The 19,314-nt window shown below is 44.4% G+C and overlaps 1 protein-coding gene across 10 annotated transcripts in view; it reads right to left on the reverse strand.

Moving 5' to 3' along the window:
* Nucleotides 1–19,314, reverse strand: part of frmd4a (FERM domain containing 4A) — a 496,550-nt gene that overhangs the window by 91,630 nt on the left and 385,606 nt on the right. For all 10 annotated transcript variants that reach the window (XM_073066422.1, XM_073066423.1, XM_073066424.1 and 7 more), the window contains 4 exons: nt 14,996–15,079; nt 12,407–12,472; nt 9,047–9,104; nt 731–817 (listed from right to left, as the gene is read on the reverse strand). In XM_073066422.1, coding sequence (XP_072922523.1) covers nt 731–817; nt 9,047–9,104; nt 12,407–12,472; nt 14,996–15,079 — 295 coding nt within the window. The remainder of the gene's footprint in view (nt 1–730; nt 818–9,046; nt 9,105–12,406; nt 12,473–14,995; nt 15,080–19,314) is intronic.

A 19,314-nucleotide genomic window follows, 5' to 3' on the forward strand; every position in this document is an offset into this window, starting at 1 on the left:
TCAATAACATGCCTGTACACTCCCCCTCTCACCTTAAATGTATGTTCTCTAGCATATGACATTTCTACCCTGGGGACAAGACTGACTACTCTACCTACTGCCTTTTATCATTTTATGTATCTCCTCAGCCTCCGATGCAGCTTGCCCAATTGCCTGACTGTGAATACTCTCTAATCCACTCGGCATCCTGGCGAACCTCTTCAGATCCTCCTCTGAAATCTCCACTTCCTGGATGAACGGGGTGCCACCAATACTCAAGAAGACTGACACCAGTACAGCACAGAAAGAGAACTTTCTATTCAGAACAAAGCCACCCACTTGACTGGAAACCCATCAGTCACCGTAAGCATCCCTTCCCTTCACCTTCAGCAGACAGAAACTTCACTTTACACAACATGCCTTCACCCAGAGTGTCCTTCCAAATCAGTAACCTCGACCACCTGGGAGATCCAGATCCAGACAAATGTAGAAAACCATCAGGTGAAATACTCTTGAAACACAAAATAATTGATTTTTTAAAAGTTGCAAATAAGCCTTAAGCATGCTTAAATATCACTTCAGGTGTTTTCCCTATTTCTGAACCCTTGGCTCGGAAGTGAACTCACAGTGATCTCCTGCTGCTCCAGGACACTTCCCAGCCCACATTACCAGGCAGTCCCAGCTGTTCTGTTAACACGCAGTAATAGGACACACATACACATACTAGATGTACAGCACTTGCACCTCTTACCTTTCTGGGTTTCACTTTATCGTGATAATCGTACTGGAAAATCCCTTTGTAACTCAGTCCCAACCACCATGGAATTCCTTGCTTGTCCTGTGGAGAAATCAGAACAATTCAGCACCTGACGTTTCCTTACTCTTAAAAGACACAGAAACCCAGTAAATCCAAGGACCTCTAGAACTTATGCAAACGTTAAGCTGCACAGATTTAAATGAAGTCAAACTGCTTCAAAGGGATGAAGGTGGGATTTAACTGAAAACTATTGGATACTGAAAGGCCTAGAATATAGATCTTTCATATATTTAATATTGAAAACATCCTCTATATAAACCTACTCCAAGATCAATCTAACCCTTCTCTCCTCCACAGCTCATGATCCTTCATTTTACTTACCCAAGTACCTCTCTAAGAGTCTTTTCAATGTTCCACTCTATCTAGGCCCTAGATAGAGTGGATGTGCAGAGAATGTTTCCTGTATCAGGAAAATCTTCTCAGTATTAGGACAGTCTAGGATCTGAGTCCATTTAGAAATGAGATGAGGCTGAATTTCTTTAGCCAGGGAATGGTATTCCCTGCCACCCTCCTCTGTGTTGCCAGCAAACTCTCCAGATCTGGCACTAGAGAGGGTCCGGATGAGGTTTATGGGAATGATCCCAGGAATGAAAGGGTTAATTCATAAGGGGTGTTTGATGGCTCTGGGTCTGTGCTTGCTGGTTTAGATGAATGGGGGGGGGGGGGGGGGGGAGAGAATCTCATTGAAAATGGAAGGCCTAGAATGAGTGGATAGGGAGAGGATGTTTCCAATAGTGGGTGGCGGGTGCTCTAGAACCAGAGGGCAGAGCCTCAGAATAGAGGGATATCCCTTTTGAACACAGATGAGGAGGAACTTCTTCAGCCAAAGGGCAATGTATTACATTGTACTGGTTTACATATTGTCACATGTACTGATATACAGTGAAAATCTCGTCCTTGGACATCCAGCACATCCTCGGAATGTGTTGGTCACTGACGCAAACAACTATTTCACTGTATGCTTTAATGTACATATGACAAATAAAAACTAATCTTTATCTTTTCCTGCCCAAATGTCTATTAAAGGCTGTAATCCGAAAAAGAATTATTCAAAATTCAAGTCTGAAGATTTATATGCAAACCAGCAGAGGACTATGGAGGTCCGGTGGGTGTGGGAGATCATTTCACTCCCAAGACCGTTGGACTCCATGAAAGATAAATCCAAGAGGGAAAAACAGAAAATTATTCAACCACAGGAGAGGGGAGAGAGGTTAGAATGTGGACCACAGTAAAACCAAATGGTTGAATTGAGGAGATTACAGACTTTCAAAAAGATATTAGAGGATGACGTGACAGAATGGATGAGAAAGAGAACTGAAAAGAGGTAGAAATATAGAATATAGAACATTTCAGCACAGTAGTCCATTCGACCCACAATATTGTACTGATCTATATAAGAATATATTTAAGAAGGGTGGGAGGCAGCAGAAAGGAAACTATAGACCTGTTAGCCTGACATCAGTGATTGGGAGGTTATCAGAATTGATTGTCAGAGATGAAATTATGAAGTACCTGGAGGCACATGACAAGATAGGCCAAAGCCAGCATTTTTTCCTGGAAGGGAAATCCTGCCTGACTACTAACCTACTGCAATTTTTGGAGGAAATTACAAGCAGCGTAGACAAAGGAGATGCAGTAGATGAGGTGTACCTGATTTTCAGAAGGCCTTTGTCAAGGTGCTGCCATGAGGCTGCTTAGCAAGATAACATCCCATGGAATTACAGGGGAGTTACTAGCATACGTGGAGCATTGGCTGATCGGCAAAAAACAGAGAGTGGGAATAAAGGGATCCTATTCTGGCTGGTTCCTAATTATCCCATGGAGATCCACAGCTGTTAGTGTTGGGACTGCTGCTTTTTATGACGTACGTCAATGACTTGGACTATGGGATAAATGGAATTTTGGTTAAATTTGCCGATGATACAAAGATAGTTGAAGGAGCGGGTAGTGTTGAGGAAACAGAGAGCCTGTAGAGAGACTTAGATAGTCTAGGGGAATGGGCAAAGAAGTGGCTAATGAAATACAATGTTGGAAAGTATACGGTCATGCACTTTGGTGGAAGAAATAAATGGGCAGACTATTATTTAGATGGGGAGAGAATTCAAAATGTAAAAAAGCAAAGTGAGTTGGGAGTCCTTGTGCAGGATACCCTACAGGTTAACCTCCAGGTTGAGTCAGTTGTGAAGAAGGCGAATGCAATGTTGGCATTTATTTCTAGAGCTATAGAATATAAGAGCAGGGACGTGATGTTGAGGCTCTATAAGGCACTCATGAGACCACACTTGGGGTACTGGGTGCAGTTCTGGGCTCCTTATTTTAGAAAGGATATACTGACATTGGAGAGGGTTCAGAGAAGATTCACGAGAATGATTCCAGGAATAAACAGGCTACTGTATGGGGAACGTTTGGCCGCTTTTGGGCTGTATTCGCTGGAGTTCAGGAGAATAAGGGGGGGTTCTCATAGAAACATTTTGAATGTTAATAGGCCTGAACAGATTAGATATGGCAAAGTTATTTCCCATGGTAGGGGAGTCCAGGACAAGATGGCAAGACTTGAAGATTGAAGGATGTCCATTTAGAACAGAGATACAGTGAAATTACTCTAGTCAGAGGGTGGTAATCTGTGGAATTTGTTGCCATGAGCAGCTGTGGAGGCCAAGTCATTGGGTGTATTTAAGGCAGAGATACATAGGTTCTTGATTAGCCAGGGCATCAAAGGGTATGGGGAGAAGGCAGGGGAGTGGGTTGACTGGAAGAATTGGATTAGTCCATGATTGAATGATGGAGCAGACTTGATGGGCCGAATGGCCTACTTCTGCTCCTATATCTTATGCTCTTATAAACCTACTCCAAGATCAATCTAACCCTTCCCTCCTCCACAGCTCATCACCCTCCACTTTACCTACCCATGTGCCTGTCTAAGAGTCTTTTCAATGTTCCAGTTTTATCAGCCTCTACCACCACCCTGGAAATGTTCCAGGCCCTTACCACTCTGGTTTTTAAAAAAAAAACCTCTGACATCTTCCCTAAACTTTCTCTTTAAGTACATGTTCTCTAGTACTGGCCAATGTCACCCTAGAAAAAAGTTGCTAGCTGCCTACTCTATGCCTCACAAAATCTTGTACACCTCTCATCCTCCATTGCTCCAGAGAGGAAAAATCCCTATCTCAACATGTACAAAAGCTGGATGAACTCAGCAGGTCGGGCAACATCCGTTTTCGGGCCGAGACTCTTCGTCAGGACTGAAGAAGGAGGGGGCAGGGTCCCTATAATGAAGGTGGGGGAGGGTGGAAGGTGCCAGGTGAAAAACCAATCAGAGGAAAGATCAAGGGGTGGGGGAGGGGATAAGCGGGAGAGGTGAAGAAGGAATGTAAGGGGAAAGCACTATGGGTAATAGAAGAAAACAGAATCATGAGAGACGTGATAGGCAGCTAGAAGAGGAGGCAGAGTGAAAGTGGGATGGTGGAAGGGAGAGGGAGGGAATTACCGGAAGTTGGAGAAATCGATGTTCACACCAAGGGGCTGGAGACTACCCAGATGGCATACGAGGTGTTGCTCCTCCAACCTGAGTTTGACCTCATCATGGCAGTACAGGAGGCCATGTATGGACATATCTGAATGGGAATGTGAAGCAGAGTTGAAGTGGGTGGCAACCGGGAGATCCTGTCTGCTGTGGCAGACGGGGCGGAGGTGCTCGATGAAGCAGTCCCCCCATCTGCGTCGGGTCTTGCCGATGTAGAGGAGGCCGCACCGGGAGGACCGGATGCAATAGATTACCCCAACAGACTCACAAGTGAAGTGTTGCCTCACCTGGAAGGACTATTTGGGGCCCTGAATGGTGGTAAGAGAGAAGGTGTAGGGACAGGTCTAGCACTTACGCTTGCAGGGATAAGTGCCAGGTGGGAGATCTGTGGGGAGGGACGTGTGGACCAGGCAGTCGCGGAGGGAACGATCCCTGCGAAAAGCAGAGAGGGGTACAGAGGGAAAGATGTCCTTAGTGGTGGGGTCCTGTTGAAGTTGGCAGAAGTGGCGGAGGATAATATGCTGGATCCGGAGGCTGGTAGGGTGGTAGGTGAGGACAAGGAGAACACGGTCCCTGTTGTGGTGATGGGAGGATGGGGTAAGGGCCAAAGTGCAGGAAATGGAGGAGATGCAGGTGAGGGCATCATTGAATCCCTATCTCACTCAGCCTACCCTCAAAAGACATGCTCTCTAATCCAGTCAGAATCCTATAAGTCTCCTCTGCACCTTCTCTAAATCTTCCACGTCCTTCCCACTGTGCCTGTAGAAGGAGTTTGTACATACTCCCTCTGGCTAGGTGGGTTTCATCCAGGTGCTCCAATATTCTCCCACTGTCCAAAGACATACTGGTTGGCAGGTCATTGTAAATTGTCCTGTGGTTAAGCTAGGATTAAACAAGGGGACTGCTGGTCAGCACAGCTTGAAAGGTTGAAAGGGCTTATTCCGCACTGTATCTCAATAAATTAATAATGAGGCGACCAGAACTGAACACAACAATAAAAAGGTATATTTGAATGTAGTTGACGTTACCGAATGGGAAACATAGCAATGATAACCATACAGACAGCTGCTCTGACACTGATGCTAAAATCTGAGGCACGTATACGTATATAGTTAAGGTGCGTGAGACTTTTGTACTGTTACGTATTACATTGTATTGCTGCCACAAAATAAACCTAATTTCATGACAAAGACAACTGCACGGTTACAAGGAGTGCTAAACAAGGTCATTCTTACTCTAGGACATTAGGCTCTCAAATGAGTCAATCTATAGCCAGGGAAGTGATAACCCTGTCCTGTTACGTTGTTTGAGGTAACTCATTTTTTTATTCTTTCTTACTTCTCTTCTAACATTTGTATATCTGTGCACTTGTAATGCTATTGTGATTTACTTTGGAATCACTGAAGTATCTATCTATATGTGAGAGATGATAAACCTGATTCTGATATGGGTCTCTATTGTGGACTGAGAGTGGGATGGGGGCAGGGAGAGGGGAATCATGGTTGGGAAAAGGGAAGAGAGGGGGGGGGAGGGGGAAGAACCAAAGAGACTTTCTGTAATGATCAATAAACCAATTGTTTGGAATCAAATGATCTTGCCTGGTGTCTCAGGGAAGGGTGTGTCTGCAACTGTGTCACCCCCCCCCCTCCCCCACCTCTGGCAGTCCTCCTCTGCCATGGATTAGGGTTAATAAATTGTTAGCATGCTATGTTGGCACTGAAAGCGTGGTGACACTTGCAGGCTGCCCCCAGCACAATCCTCGCTGATTTGATTGATACAAACAACGTATTTCACTGTATATTTTGACGTACATGTGACGAATAAAACTAATCTTTTTCATAAAGAAGGTTCACGTATGGTTAAGTCATATAAACACAAAACAGGCCTTTAGGCCCAAGCCAACACCAACCCTTAACCACCCACTGAGAGGAATTCCACACTAATCCCACTTTCTGAATGCTCTTGACATTCAATACAGAGAGACAATGTGGAAATAAGCCATTCAATCCATCAAATACATGCTGTCACTTATCCACAGATTTAAAATAAATTCTTATTCTCATCAAGTCCCCTCAGATTTTACCCCTCACCCGTACTCGAGGGGCAATTTACAGCGGCCAATTGACCTATCAACCCTGCGCACCTTTGGGATGGGGAGGAAATCGGAGCATCTGGTTACAGAAAGAATGGGCAAACTCCACACAGACAATGCCTGAGGTCAGAATTGAACTGGCCTCACTGGAGCCTTGAGGAAAACCAGCGGATAGACACCAGACCAACACAAATCACAAAATAAATAAATACTGCAAAAAACAACAATCAGAATAATGAGGTAGTGTTTGTGGGTCCATGGACTGCTGAGAAATCTGATGGTAGAGGGGAAGAAACAGCTCCTGATCTGCCAAGTGTTGGTCTTTAGGCCTCTACAACTTTCCTCCACCCCACAGTTTCTGAAGAAGGACCCAAGCCTTCATGGTTCTCAATGAAAGAAGAACTCGGGAGGTCAGCATCCATGGACAAGAATAAACAGTTGATGTTTCGGGCCAAGATCGTTCTCAGGATTCTCACCTGCCCATTTCCTACCTCTGATGACCCTCCTCTTTCCCTTTCTTCCACAGTCCATTCTCCTCTCCTATTAGATTCCTTCTCCTCTAGCCCTTCACCTTATAAGTTTAGGCAGATTGTTTTTGTCTATTACTGTGACTTAGCTGAAGATCAGACCATAACTTATGAGTAGTTAATGTAGAAAACCAGGTCATTGCAAAGGGTTCACAAACATTTTCTTACAACTATATGCCATCATATACAAACTGGAGACTCATTTTTTGTGGGTATTCACAGTAAATACATAGAAACAACAAGAACAGCAAGTAAAGTAATAAGTAAATAAAAATAAAAATCGAGAACATGAGATAAAGTGTCACTGAAAGTGAGCCCATAGGTTGTGGGAACATCTCTGTGATGGGGCATGTGAAGTTATCCCCTCTGGTTCAAGAGTCTGATGGTTGGGGTGAAGGGTAATAACTGTTCCTGAACCAGGTGAGTCCAGGGGGTCTTGTACCACCTTCCAGCTGGCATGGCCTGGATGGAGGAGGTCCCTGAGGATGGATGTCGCTTTTCTGCTACAGTGCTCCTTGTAGATGTGCTCAATAGTGGGGAGGGCTTTACCTGTGATGGACTGGACTGTATCCACTACTTCTTGTGGGCAGGTACATGGACAGGAAAGGTTTAGAGGGATATGGGTCAGATGAAGGCAAATGGGACAAGCTTGGATGTTAATTTTGATTGGCATGGGCCAGTTTCAGTGCTGTGACTCTACGACTGATGTGGCTTTACCTGCTGGACCACTGAATTATTCAGTCTTCTTACAATAAGCTCAAGCTGAGGAGTCTGGGCTGAAGGAGTCTGAGATTTTCGAATGCTTGTGTCCGGGGGTGATGAAAGTGCACCTGTAGATGTGTGCAGACACCGGGAGAAACGAGGCACTGTGCCAAAAACGGGGAAGGATGTGAACCAGTTCAAAGAGGAGGGAGAGAGTCATCCTATCCACACAGGGTAAAACCTCGGTATCCTGTAGAGGTAAGATGAATGTGGGGTGGTCTTACTGAAACACGGAAGATCTTGGGGTGGGGGGATTTGGCAAAGTCAGTCTAATCAGATTTCTTCCCAGGATGGAAATGGCTAACACGAAGAGGAATAACTTCAGAGACCCTTGAGGAGCTCTTAGATAGGTACATGTACCAGGGTAGGTCTTACATAGTGAATGGTAGGGCACTGAGGAGTGCTGTAGAACAAAGGGATCTGGGAATGTGTCCATTATTCATTGAAAGTGGTGGTACATTGGCCTTCATAAATCAAAATATTGAGTACACAAGATGGGATGCTCTGTTGAAGTTGTATAAGGCATTGGTGAGGCCTAATTTGGAGTGTTGTATGCAGTTTTGGTCACCTACCTACAGGAAAGACATAAACAAGGTTGGAAGAGTACAGAGAAAATTTACAAAGATGTTGCTGGGTCTGCAGGACCTGATTTATAAGGAAAGAATGAATAGGTTAGGACTATATTCTTCGGAATGTAGAAGATTAAGAGGAGATTTCATAGAGGTATACAAAATTATAATGAGTATAGATTGGGTAAATGCAAGCAGGCTTTTTCCACTGAGGTTGGGTGGGACTACAAATAGAGGTCATGGGTTAATGATGAAAGGTAAGAAGTTTAAGGGGAACATGAGGGGAAACTTCTTCACTCAAGTGTTTTATGAGTGTGTGGAACAAACTGGCAGCACAAGTGGCGCACATGAGCTCTATTTCAACTCTTAAAGAGAAGTTTGGATAGCTACAAGGATGGTAGGGGTACAGAGGGCTATGATCTGGGTGCAGGTCGATGTGCTGTACTTTCCTATGACTGTGAAATTAAAATGAAGAGCTATATGGGAGGCTAGGGTTAGACTGATCTTAAGAGTAGGTTAAAGGGTCGGCACAACATTGTGGGCTGAAGGGCATTACTGTGCTGTACTCTTCTGTGTAAAAACAGTACACAAGACAAGCTTTTCACTGTATCTCAGTACATATGATAATTATGATAAACCAAAACCAAGTACATGTTGAGATGTTTCTAGTAGTTTGAGAGACGAACAAGGAGAAGTGGTTTACAGATAAGGAACTGGTCACTTCAGTGAAAACACCATATTAACATGCAGCGTGAAAGCACGTAAAAAGCACAATACCTTTACTGCATAATAGTGGACCCCATAGGTTGGAAGAGATTCTGCGATGCTCATGTAACTAGGATAAGAAAGAAAAGAAACATTTGAATCAAATCAGTTTACTATTACGTACACCAGGGAACAAGGAAATCTCGTATTTCACAAGAGACTTGTGGAGTAAACAATGTACATGGAAATAATAAATAGAACAATGAAAGTAAAAAATTGGAATGTTGCCAAGTATATAGAACATTATCGCATGGTACAGGCCCGTTGGCCCACAATGCTGTGCCAACCTTATAACCTACTTTAAGATCAAACTAACCCTAGCCTCCTACATAGCCCTCCATTATTCTAAGGGTCTCTTAATTGTCTCAAATGTATCTGCCTCTTTCACAAACTTTGGTACGGTGTTCCACACACCCATCACTCTCTGTGTAAAGAACTCACCCTTGACATCCCACCCCCCCATCCGTACTATCTTCCGATCATCTTAAAATTATGTCCCCTCGTATTAGCCATTTCCACCACGGGAAAAAGTCTCTGGCTGTCCACTTGATCTATGCCTCTTATCATCTTGTACATCTCTATCAAATGACTTCTCATCCTTCACTCCAGAGAGAAAAGACCTAGCTTGTTCAACCTCTCCTTATAAGACAGAGGAGCACAGATTTAAGTAGAGCAAATAGAAACACTAAAGGGCTTTTGAAATGTTCCCACAATCTATGGAGACACTTTCAAGGACTCTTCATCGCATGTCAATATTTATAGCTTATTGATTATTATTTTGTTTATTCTTTTTCCCTTTGTATTTGCACAGTTTGTTGTTTTTTTGCACACTGGCTGTTTGTCCATCTTTTTGTGTTTATGTCTTTTATTAATTCTATTGTGTTTCAATGTATTTACTGTGCATGCACACATGAAAATGAATCTCAGGGCTGTATATGATGAAATATACATACTTTGATAATAAATTTACTTTGGAAGGAGTGTACAAGATGATAAGAGGCATAGATCGAATGGTCAGCCAGGGCGGAAATGGCTAACACGAGGGGGAATAACTTTAGGGTGATTGGTAGAAAATATCAGGGGGCTGTCAGAGGCAGGTGCTGTTCACAGAGAGTGTTGGGTGCATGGAATGTGCTACCAGGGGTGGTGAAAGAGATAGATATATTATGGTCTTTTAAGTGACTCTTAGGCACATGGAAGAAAGAAAAATAAGAGTTATATAGGACAGGAGGGTTAGATTGATCTTAAAGTGGGTTAAAAGGTCGGCACAACATTGTGGGCCGAAAGGCCGGTACTGTTCTATGTTCAGTATAACCCAGAGATGAACAGTTAAGTGTCCAGGAATGTGGTCACATGACAGGGAAGTTGATGTGAAGTTGGTGAATAGTTCAGGAGGCTGATAGTCATAGGGAAGAAGAAATAACAGGGATGCACAGTTAAGTGTCCGGGAACGTGGGCACACGACCAGGAAGTTGATGTGAAGTTGGTGAATGGTTCAGCAGTGGGGAAGAAGCCGTTCTTGAGTCTGGGTGTTTGGGTCTGAACCAGCTCTTCCGAATGCTGTCAAAAACATTGAAACAATTAGCGTGCTGATTCGTCAGTCTCGTTAGAGAACGTGCCAAATGAAAAGTAGCAAAGAGAGACCAAAACCAGCCAAAAACCACTTGAAAATGTGACAAATCAACAACATCCTGTATCTCAGAATACTAATGAAGAACAGTGACAGGAATATAGATGGGTCTCGCACTGCAAATTAAAAGATAGAGGAGATAAATACCAAAGTAATGTTATCACACCGATTATGTGATCAAATCAGACTTTTCCTTCTAGCTCAACAGAGATAGACTCATAGAACTTCACAGCACAGAACCAGGCCTTTCAGCCCATCTAATTGTGCTGAACTATTATTCTGCCTTGGCCCAACAACCTGCATCTGGACCATAATGCCCCCCTCCCATACCTTTCCCATCCATGTAATTATCCAAACTTCTCTTAAATGTTGAAATCAAATCCACATCCACTGACAGCTTATCGCCACTTACATCCACCCTCTGAGTGAAGAAGTTCCCCCTAAATAGTTCACCTTTTACCTTTACACCATCACCTTTAGTTCTAGTCTCACACAACCTCACTGGAAAAAGCCTGCTTGCATTTATACTATCTATACCCCTCATTCGGATGGTGGGGTGGAGATACGCCTCTATCAAAGGAAGTGTAAGGCACTCCTTCCCTCTGCTAGCCTGCAGGTCACCCTTGGGCAAGGTGTGACATCTGCTTAGCCACACATTCCGCACCACCCCTCCCTGCCTCCCCCCCCCCCCCCCCCCCCCCCAGCAGGGTCACGTGAAGCCATGGGAGCAAGTGGTGGATGGTCGTATGAGCTGCTGGTGCGTATCACAAGTCCTGGTTATGCGACCACTGACAGCAGGCAGACAATCCCTGAAGAGTGTTGATAAAGGCTTGTAAAGACATGGCCCTGAAGGTGGCAATGGCAATCCACTTCTGTAGAAAAATCTGTCAAGAACAATCCTGGTCATGGAAAGGCATAATCGCCCACGTTATATGACAATGGCACCTAACAAACAAACAAACTAATACCCTTCATTGGTGATGTCACAGATGCCACTGTTTAATTTGAATAGTTTTATTCTTTTCATAAAGATATCTCTTTTTAAAAAAAAGCATCATTTTAAGTTGAGTGTGTGAAAGTATGGGGGTGAAAGTATAGGGGGTGAAAGTATAGGGGGTGAAAGTATAGGGGGTATGTCAGAGGCAGTGTTTTTTTTTTACAGAGAGTGGTAGGTGCATGGGTGGTGGTAGAGGTGGATATATCCAGGACAATTAAGAGATTCTTAGAAAGGCAACTGGAATGTAAGGAAAAGCAGAATTATAATCAGTTTTAATATTTTAATATCACTGACAAATCATGAAATTTGTTTTGCTGCAAATCATATAAAATTATTACGTTAGAAGAACGTATAATAAATATATAAATAGTGCAAAAGGAGAATGCAATGTGGTAGTGTTCATGGGCCATTCAGAAATCCAATGGCAGAGTAGAACAAAATATTCCCAAAATACTGAGTGTGTGTCTTCAGGCTCCTGTACTTTCTCCCTGATGGTAGTAATGGAAAAGTGGACGGTTATGGGCCATGTAAGAAGGAAGTAAGTTATAAGGTCGGCACAACGTTGTGGGCCGAAGGACCTGAACTGTGCTGTACTGTTCTACGTTCTATGCTGGGAGTAAAGAACTTTGAAAAACCTACTGCTTTGCAGAGACCACTGTGAAAAGAAATTCTCAGTGTTTTCCTTCTCAACAGATCGAGTTCCATAAAACATCACTAATAATAATCCATTGAATGTGAGACTTACTTCACGATAGCTTGTCCTCTTGTTTGTCCAGTCACCTTCTTGTAGTGTTCGATCACTCGATCCTCACTGGAAGTCAACAAGCAACAAAGGGCTTGCATTACAACCGCAGCTCTGATGCGGTGAAGTAGTTAGGTAGACAAATGAGTACCCGTTTAAATGTGACAGAAAGCAACAGATGGACAGGCCAGAACAACACACACAAAAAACGCTGGAGGAGTTCAACAGGTCAGACAGTGCGCGTGAAGGGGAATAAACAGTTGATGTTTTGGGCCGAGACCCTTCATTAGGAGTTGCCAATTTCTCCTTATCCTTGGGTTCCTGGGGAGAGACGGTGACAGAGGAGAAGTGTGCGGATCTGAGGCACAGCGGAAACATGCAGACAGAAAGCAAACAGAGAAAATAAAGAAATAAAGGGTGGCATGGTATCGTAGCAGCTAGTACAATGCTTTACAGCGCCAGTGATCAGGGTTCAATCACCGCTGTTATCTGTAAGGAGCTTCTACGTTCTCCCTGTGAACACATGGGTTTCCTTTCTGTTCCCCAGTTTCACCACACGTCCAGGTGAGGGTTAGTAAGCAGTGGGTATGTTATGTTGGCATCAGAAACATGGCAACACTTGTGGTTAACGCAAACTGGTGCACTTCCCTGCGTGTTTCGACAAATAAAACTAATCTTGAATCTTTAACAGGACCTCAGCATTCATCTTTGTTTACACTATTTATTTGGCAACCTGTAGTAATTTAGTCTCTTTGCACTGTACTGCCACAACATCTCCCAGTGATAATACATAACTGTGCGAAAGTCTTATACACACAGCTAGGGTGCCTAAGACACAGTACTGTATTTGTCAATGTGTAGAGTGAGTTTGTAAATCTGGTGAGAGCAAAGGATGTTGGAATGGCGAAGGTGGAGTGTAGTGGGAGTTGTGTGGGACAGTTGGCAGAGGAGGAGTGCCAAGGCATGGGTGAGGTGTGGGCTCAGACACCCCAGCCCTGAGACACCAGGCAAGGCCATTTCATTCCAAACAAATTGGTTTACTGATCATTACAGAATGTCTCTCTGGTGCTTCCCACTTCCCTCCCCTCTTCCCAACCATGATTCCCCTCTCCCTGCACCTTTCCCACTCTCAGTCCACAATAGAGACCCATATCAGAATCAGATTTATCATCACTCACATACGTCATGAAATTTGTTTTTGTTTACGGCAGCAGTACAATGCAATACGTAAAATTACTACAGTACTGGGCAAAAGTCTTAGGCACCCTAGCTCTATAAATATATATGTATGTATATCTGATTCTGATAGCTCAAAGTGGGTGATCCAACATTTCCAATCAATGTACTCAGGCTAATGTGATGTATGGGTAATGATCCTGCCTAAGTTGGATTATTTGCAGAGATCAGAATTTGGACAGATGTAATGGACACTAATGATCCTGACTACAGCCCTCACCCTGACTACAGAAGAAACCTTCTGTTGCCCTCAAGGGAAATTCCTACTCTTATTTCTGATAGCTCTGGTGGAAATGTCTCAACTGAACAGGTTTCTCTCCAGTAGGGTAAGGATTTGCCATTTCCCAAACATACTTCTGTAAACACCGGGGATAATCTGCAGCGGCCAGTGAACAGTGACTGGATATCAGTCTGACTGAATCCAGAACGGTATCCGAGACAAAGCTGCAGGAATGGGCTGAAGTTTAGATTAAAATTTGGCTTTTGTCACATCCATGTTGAAACACTGAAACACACAGAGAAATATGTCTTTTGCCTGAACGGCCAACACATTCCGCGGATGTGCTGGGACAGCCCACAGGTGTTGCAACGCTTCCAGCGCCAATGTCTTTTAGTTAGAAAGAGGGGAAAGTTTTCAAAGGAGGCACCACAGAAGAGTACAGCACAATATAGGCCTTTAACCCATGTTGTTGTGCTGACCTTTTAACCTTCTCTAAGATCAATCTAATCTTCCCCTCCCCTCCCACATAGCCCTTCATTTTTCTGTCATCCATGTACCTATTTAAGAGTGTCTTAAATGGGGAGGGAGAGGGATAAAGAGTGCAAAAAGAGAAAAAAAGGCACGCTTGACAGTCACGTTGGTGTAACTCCACAACATGAGAAGATTTGGTTAAAGTGACAGCCATCAGACTAAAGGAAGTTGCTGATGATTACCAGTAGGTGAGAGATGGGTGTTTACCAACAGGGGAGAGACAGATGATTACCAGTGGGCAAGACACGGGTGAATACCAACGGGGAGAGACGGGTGAATACCAACGGGGAGAGACGGCTGAATACCAACATGGGAGAGACTGGTGAATACCAACGGGGGAGAGACGGCTGAATACCAACAGGGGAGAGACGGGTGAATACCAACATGGGAGAGACGGGTGAATACCAACATGGGAGAGACGGGTGAATACCAACGGGGGAGAGACGGGTGAATACCAACGGGGGAGAGACGGGTGAATACCAACATGGGAGAGACTGGTGAATACCAACGGGGGAGAGACGGGTGAATACCAACAGGGGAGAGACGGCTGAATACCAACGGGGGAGAGATGGGTGAATACCAGTGGGCAAGAGATGGGTGCTTACCAGTAGGCGAGAGATGGGTGCTCCTTCAGTGCCTGGGTTGGGAGTACTGGAAGTTTCTTTAGATCAGCTCTTGTTACTTCATTGCTGAAACAAAACATTGGAAAGGATATCAAGTTTATACCGAAACCATGATCTGTGGTGCTTGGACGAGGACAGATGGAGCATATTGAAAGCCCACATATGTTCCCTTTTAGTCAAATAGGAACAGTTTACAGCAAGCATCACTTCAAGTGCGGTTTAAAGAATCTTCAATAGCATATTTCTTTAATTGAGAAAAAATTGCTGTGTCTCTCACACACTGTGTGGTCGAGAACAGATTTCACCCCCTCCCCCCCCCCACCCACCCCACCCCACTTCCTCCATACAGCTGGCTGGGACCGATCCAACAAAGGCATTTTCTTGTCTTGCTTGGGAATGATTCAGCAAATCATGTCCCTTGGGGTGATCTGGAGACCTGGGGAGAATGTTCCACCGGGGGGGGGGGGGGGGGTGCTTGCTCAGTGAATGGAATGTGGCTTTGAAAGGGGGATAGGGGGATCGGATTCTCAGTAAGCCAGGGCCGGGAGGAATGGGCACACAGTTTCTGCAACGGTTTAAAACCACGACTGTTTCCAGGCACAATGATTACTTTGTCTGGGCTACAATTTACAAAGTCATGATTTCTTTATATCCCAGGGCTTTGTGAAAAGAGACTGGATTTGTACAGTACTCAGCACCCCACCCCCCTAACCTCTTCCCATCACCTCCATTTGGTGCCCCTTCACCCTCCCTTTCTCCCATGGTCCACATCACTTCTCCTATCAGATTCTTTTTTTCTCCAGCTATCACCCCCTCAGCTTATTTACTCCATCCCCCCCACCCACCCACCTTCGAGCTTGTACTTCTTCCCTTCCCCCACCTTCTTACTCTGGCATTTCCAGTCCTGATGAAGGGCCTTGGCCCGAAGTGGCAATTGTTAACTCGTTTCCATAGATGCTGCCTGACCTGCTGAGTTCCTCCAATGTGTTGTGTGTAATGCTCTGGATTTGATCAGGCCTCACAGTTTAAAACAGGACTCTGAAACTCTGTTGTTCTCTATAAACAGAGCTTGTGTCTTCTAAACAGTCGTAACCTGTTTGAAGTCTCATCTCCACACACACAGCCACTGTCTGAACTCTGAAAAAGCCCCACATTCACAAATATTCCTCATCAAACATATTCATATTGCTGAACTCCTTAACCTCCTTCCAGAATAATGTGTAAGCTGTGCAAGGTGAAATTTGATCACGGCAGGACTCGGCTGTGATTAGTGACCCCGATGAAAAGTAGCCGCCCTGGATTCTGGCTGTTGCTTTAAGGACTGAAATCTAATCGGGCTGTCGTCCGCGCGAGTTGTTTATACTTTGCTCTGCAGGCAGCTGTTTAAGCCGCAGGCTGCTGCCTTTGTGTGCACAAGTAATGCAGGACTGAACCCAGGGATTCACCAGTCTCTGTGCCGAGTTCCCCAGAAGTTCTAAAGGAATGCAGCTCAGAATCGGCCAAAGTGGCCAGATCTAAAGAGATTCATTTACACAGTGCAGTTAGATTTGACGCCATGATGGCGTAGCGGTTAGTGTGAAGCTATTACAGGTCGGAGTTCGGAGTTTGGAATTCCGGTGACCTCAGTAAGAAGCCTGTACGTCCTTTCCGTGAATCGCCTGGGTTTCCTCCCACAGTCCAAAGACGTACTGGTTAGTAGGTTAATTGGTCATTGTAAAATGTCCTGTGATTAGACTAGGGTTAAATCAGTAGGGTGCTGGGCAGTGCAGCTCGTTGGGCCAGAAGGGCTTGTTCCACAGCACATCTCTAAATAAATAAATAACTTGGGATGGAACAGCACAGCACAGTACAGGCCCTTCAGCCCATGATGTTGTGCTGACCTTTTAACTTACTTTTACTAGTTCTGAGGTAACCAAGTGCACCAAAGAGCTTTGAGAGAAGTGATCACAGAATCACAGAAGTAATATGGTGTAAAGCGAGGTGACTTGGCCTGTTAAGCCAGTGGCAGGTCCCATCAGCCACAGTGGAAAGCATTCTGACTGGCTGCATCACAGCCTGGTGTGGAAACTCCAATGCAGAGGATAGCCAGAGGCTACAGAGAGTGCCAGACTCAAGACAGTTCCATCATGAGTAGAGCTCTCCCCTCCATCAAGGGCACCTACAAAAGGTGACATCTTGGGAAGGAGGCATCTGTAGTTAAGGATCCCCTATCATCCAGATTCAGATAGGTAACATATCCTTCTGGTCCAATAGGCCTGTGCTGCCCAATTACGCACAATTAACCTACCGACTGGTAATGTCTTTGGAATGGGGAGTAAACCAGAGCACCCAGAGGAAACCCAGGGAGAACGTACAAACTCCTTATAGGTAGCAGTGGAAATCGAACACAGGACGCTGGCGCTGTAAAAGTGTAAAGCACTAACCACAACAATTTATGTTAACGTTTATTAATCAGGTTTGTAAAGTACTGTGTTGCTGCTGCAAACAGCTAATTTCCATGGTATTATTACCCTGGGTACATATGTCCATGGCAATAAAAACTCCAACTTGAACTCCTTCCCCAAAAACTTCCAATCCCCATTTGAAGCCTTTGTATTCAACCTCTACAGACAGCTTATTTCTGATTGGAACCACGCTCTGCATCAGAAAGATCCCACTTACATTCCTCCTGAATCTTACACGGTTCCAGTTGCCATCACTCACACACTCCACCCACTGGGACCCCTATCGCAGGAGGATAAGATGGTGCAGGAGCTTTAGATCCCACACCACAAAGTTTAGGAACAGTTATTATTATCCTTCAATCATCAGTCCCTTGAACCAGTATGGATAACTTCACTCAGCCCAACTCTGAACTGATTCCACAACTTACAGACTCACTTTCAATGCCTAACAACTCATGTTTTCAGTATTAATTACTTATTAGCTTTTCTTTTGCACGTTAGCTTTTTTGGATAGTTTTTGTTTATGCATATTTTCTTATAAATTCCATCGTATTTCTTTATTTTCCTGAAAATGGTGACATACACGTATCTATGTAGATAATAAATTTATTTTTGTCTTTTTGTCTCCCTCCCTCTCTCACAGTTCCCATTTATCCATCATCTCTCCCTGATATTGCTCCACTCTCCAGCTTCCTCTGCTAGCAGATTCTACCATATTATTGTCACGTGGACTGAGAGTTTAGTTCAAGTTTAATTATCATTCAACCACACAGTACTGTGCAAAAGTCTTAAGACACTTAATTCTAGCTAGGGTGCCCAAGACTTTTGCACAGCACTGTAGCAATTTTATGTATTGAACTGTATTGGTGCCACAAAAGAAGTTCATGACATATGTGAGTGATGATAAACCTGATTCTGATATGGGTCTCTACTGTGGACTGAGAGTGGGAAGGGAGCATGGAGAGGGGAGTTATAGTTGGGAAAAGGGGAAGGTGGGGTGGGAAGCAACATTCTGCAATGAACAATAAACTAATTGTTTGGAGTCAAATGACCTTGCCTGGTGTCTCAGGGCTGGGTGAGCCTGCACCGCGTCACCCCCAGCCCCTGGCACTTCTTCTCTGCCATCTGTCCCATATCCCTCCCATAGCGCTCTACCCTCACCATTCCCAACGTCCCTTTCTCTTCCATTATTTTTTTCATCACTGCAAGATGTTTGAGCGTCTTTTTCCTCAGTTGCTTTACAGGAGTTCCCAACTTTTTTTCTGCCATGGACCCCTACCATTAACGGAGGGATCTGTGGACCCTAGGTTGGGCACCCTTCCTTAGGATGTTTAAAATCAAGTATAAGTTCAAGTTCATTGCGTTTGTGTGCATAGATATAGACACACATTATACAAACACATATAGGTACATACACACAGCACATAAATGAGTTAATAAAATATAATTCGAAGTGCACGGTACAGGTAAACAGTAAACACGACACCTTGGGCCTAAGGGCCTGTCCTGTGCTGTAATGTTTTAAAGATTAAAAGATTAGCTTCATTTGTCACATGTACATTGAAACATACAGGGAAATGTGTCATCAACCAACAGAGCCTGAGGATGTGCTGTGGGCAGCCCACAAGTGTCACCAGCATTAACAGCGTGCCCACAACTTACTAACTCTAACCCGAATGTTTTTGGAATGTGGGAAGAAAGCAGCACACCCAGAGGAAATACACACAGTCACAGGGAGAATGCACAAACTCCTTACAGACAGCGGCGGAACTGATCCCGAGTTGTTGGCACTGTAAAGTGTTGTGCTAACTGCTTCCACTACTGTGCCTAGAGTTACATGTAGGACAGATTGGGTAA

Source organism: Hemitrygon akajei, chromosome 14, assembly GCF_048418815.1.
Source record: "Hemitrygon akajei chromosome 14, sHemAka1.3, whole genome shotgun sequence".
Taxonomy (NCBI): domain Eukaryota; kingdom Metazoa; phylum Chordata; class Chondrichthyes; order Myliobatiformes; family Dasyatidae; genus Hemitrygon; species Hemitrygon akajei.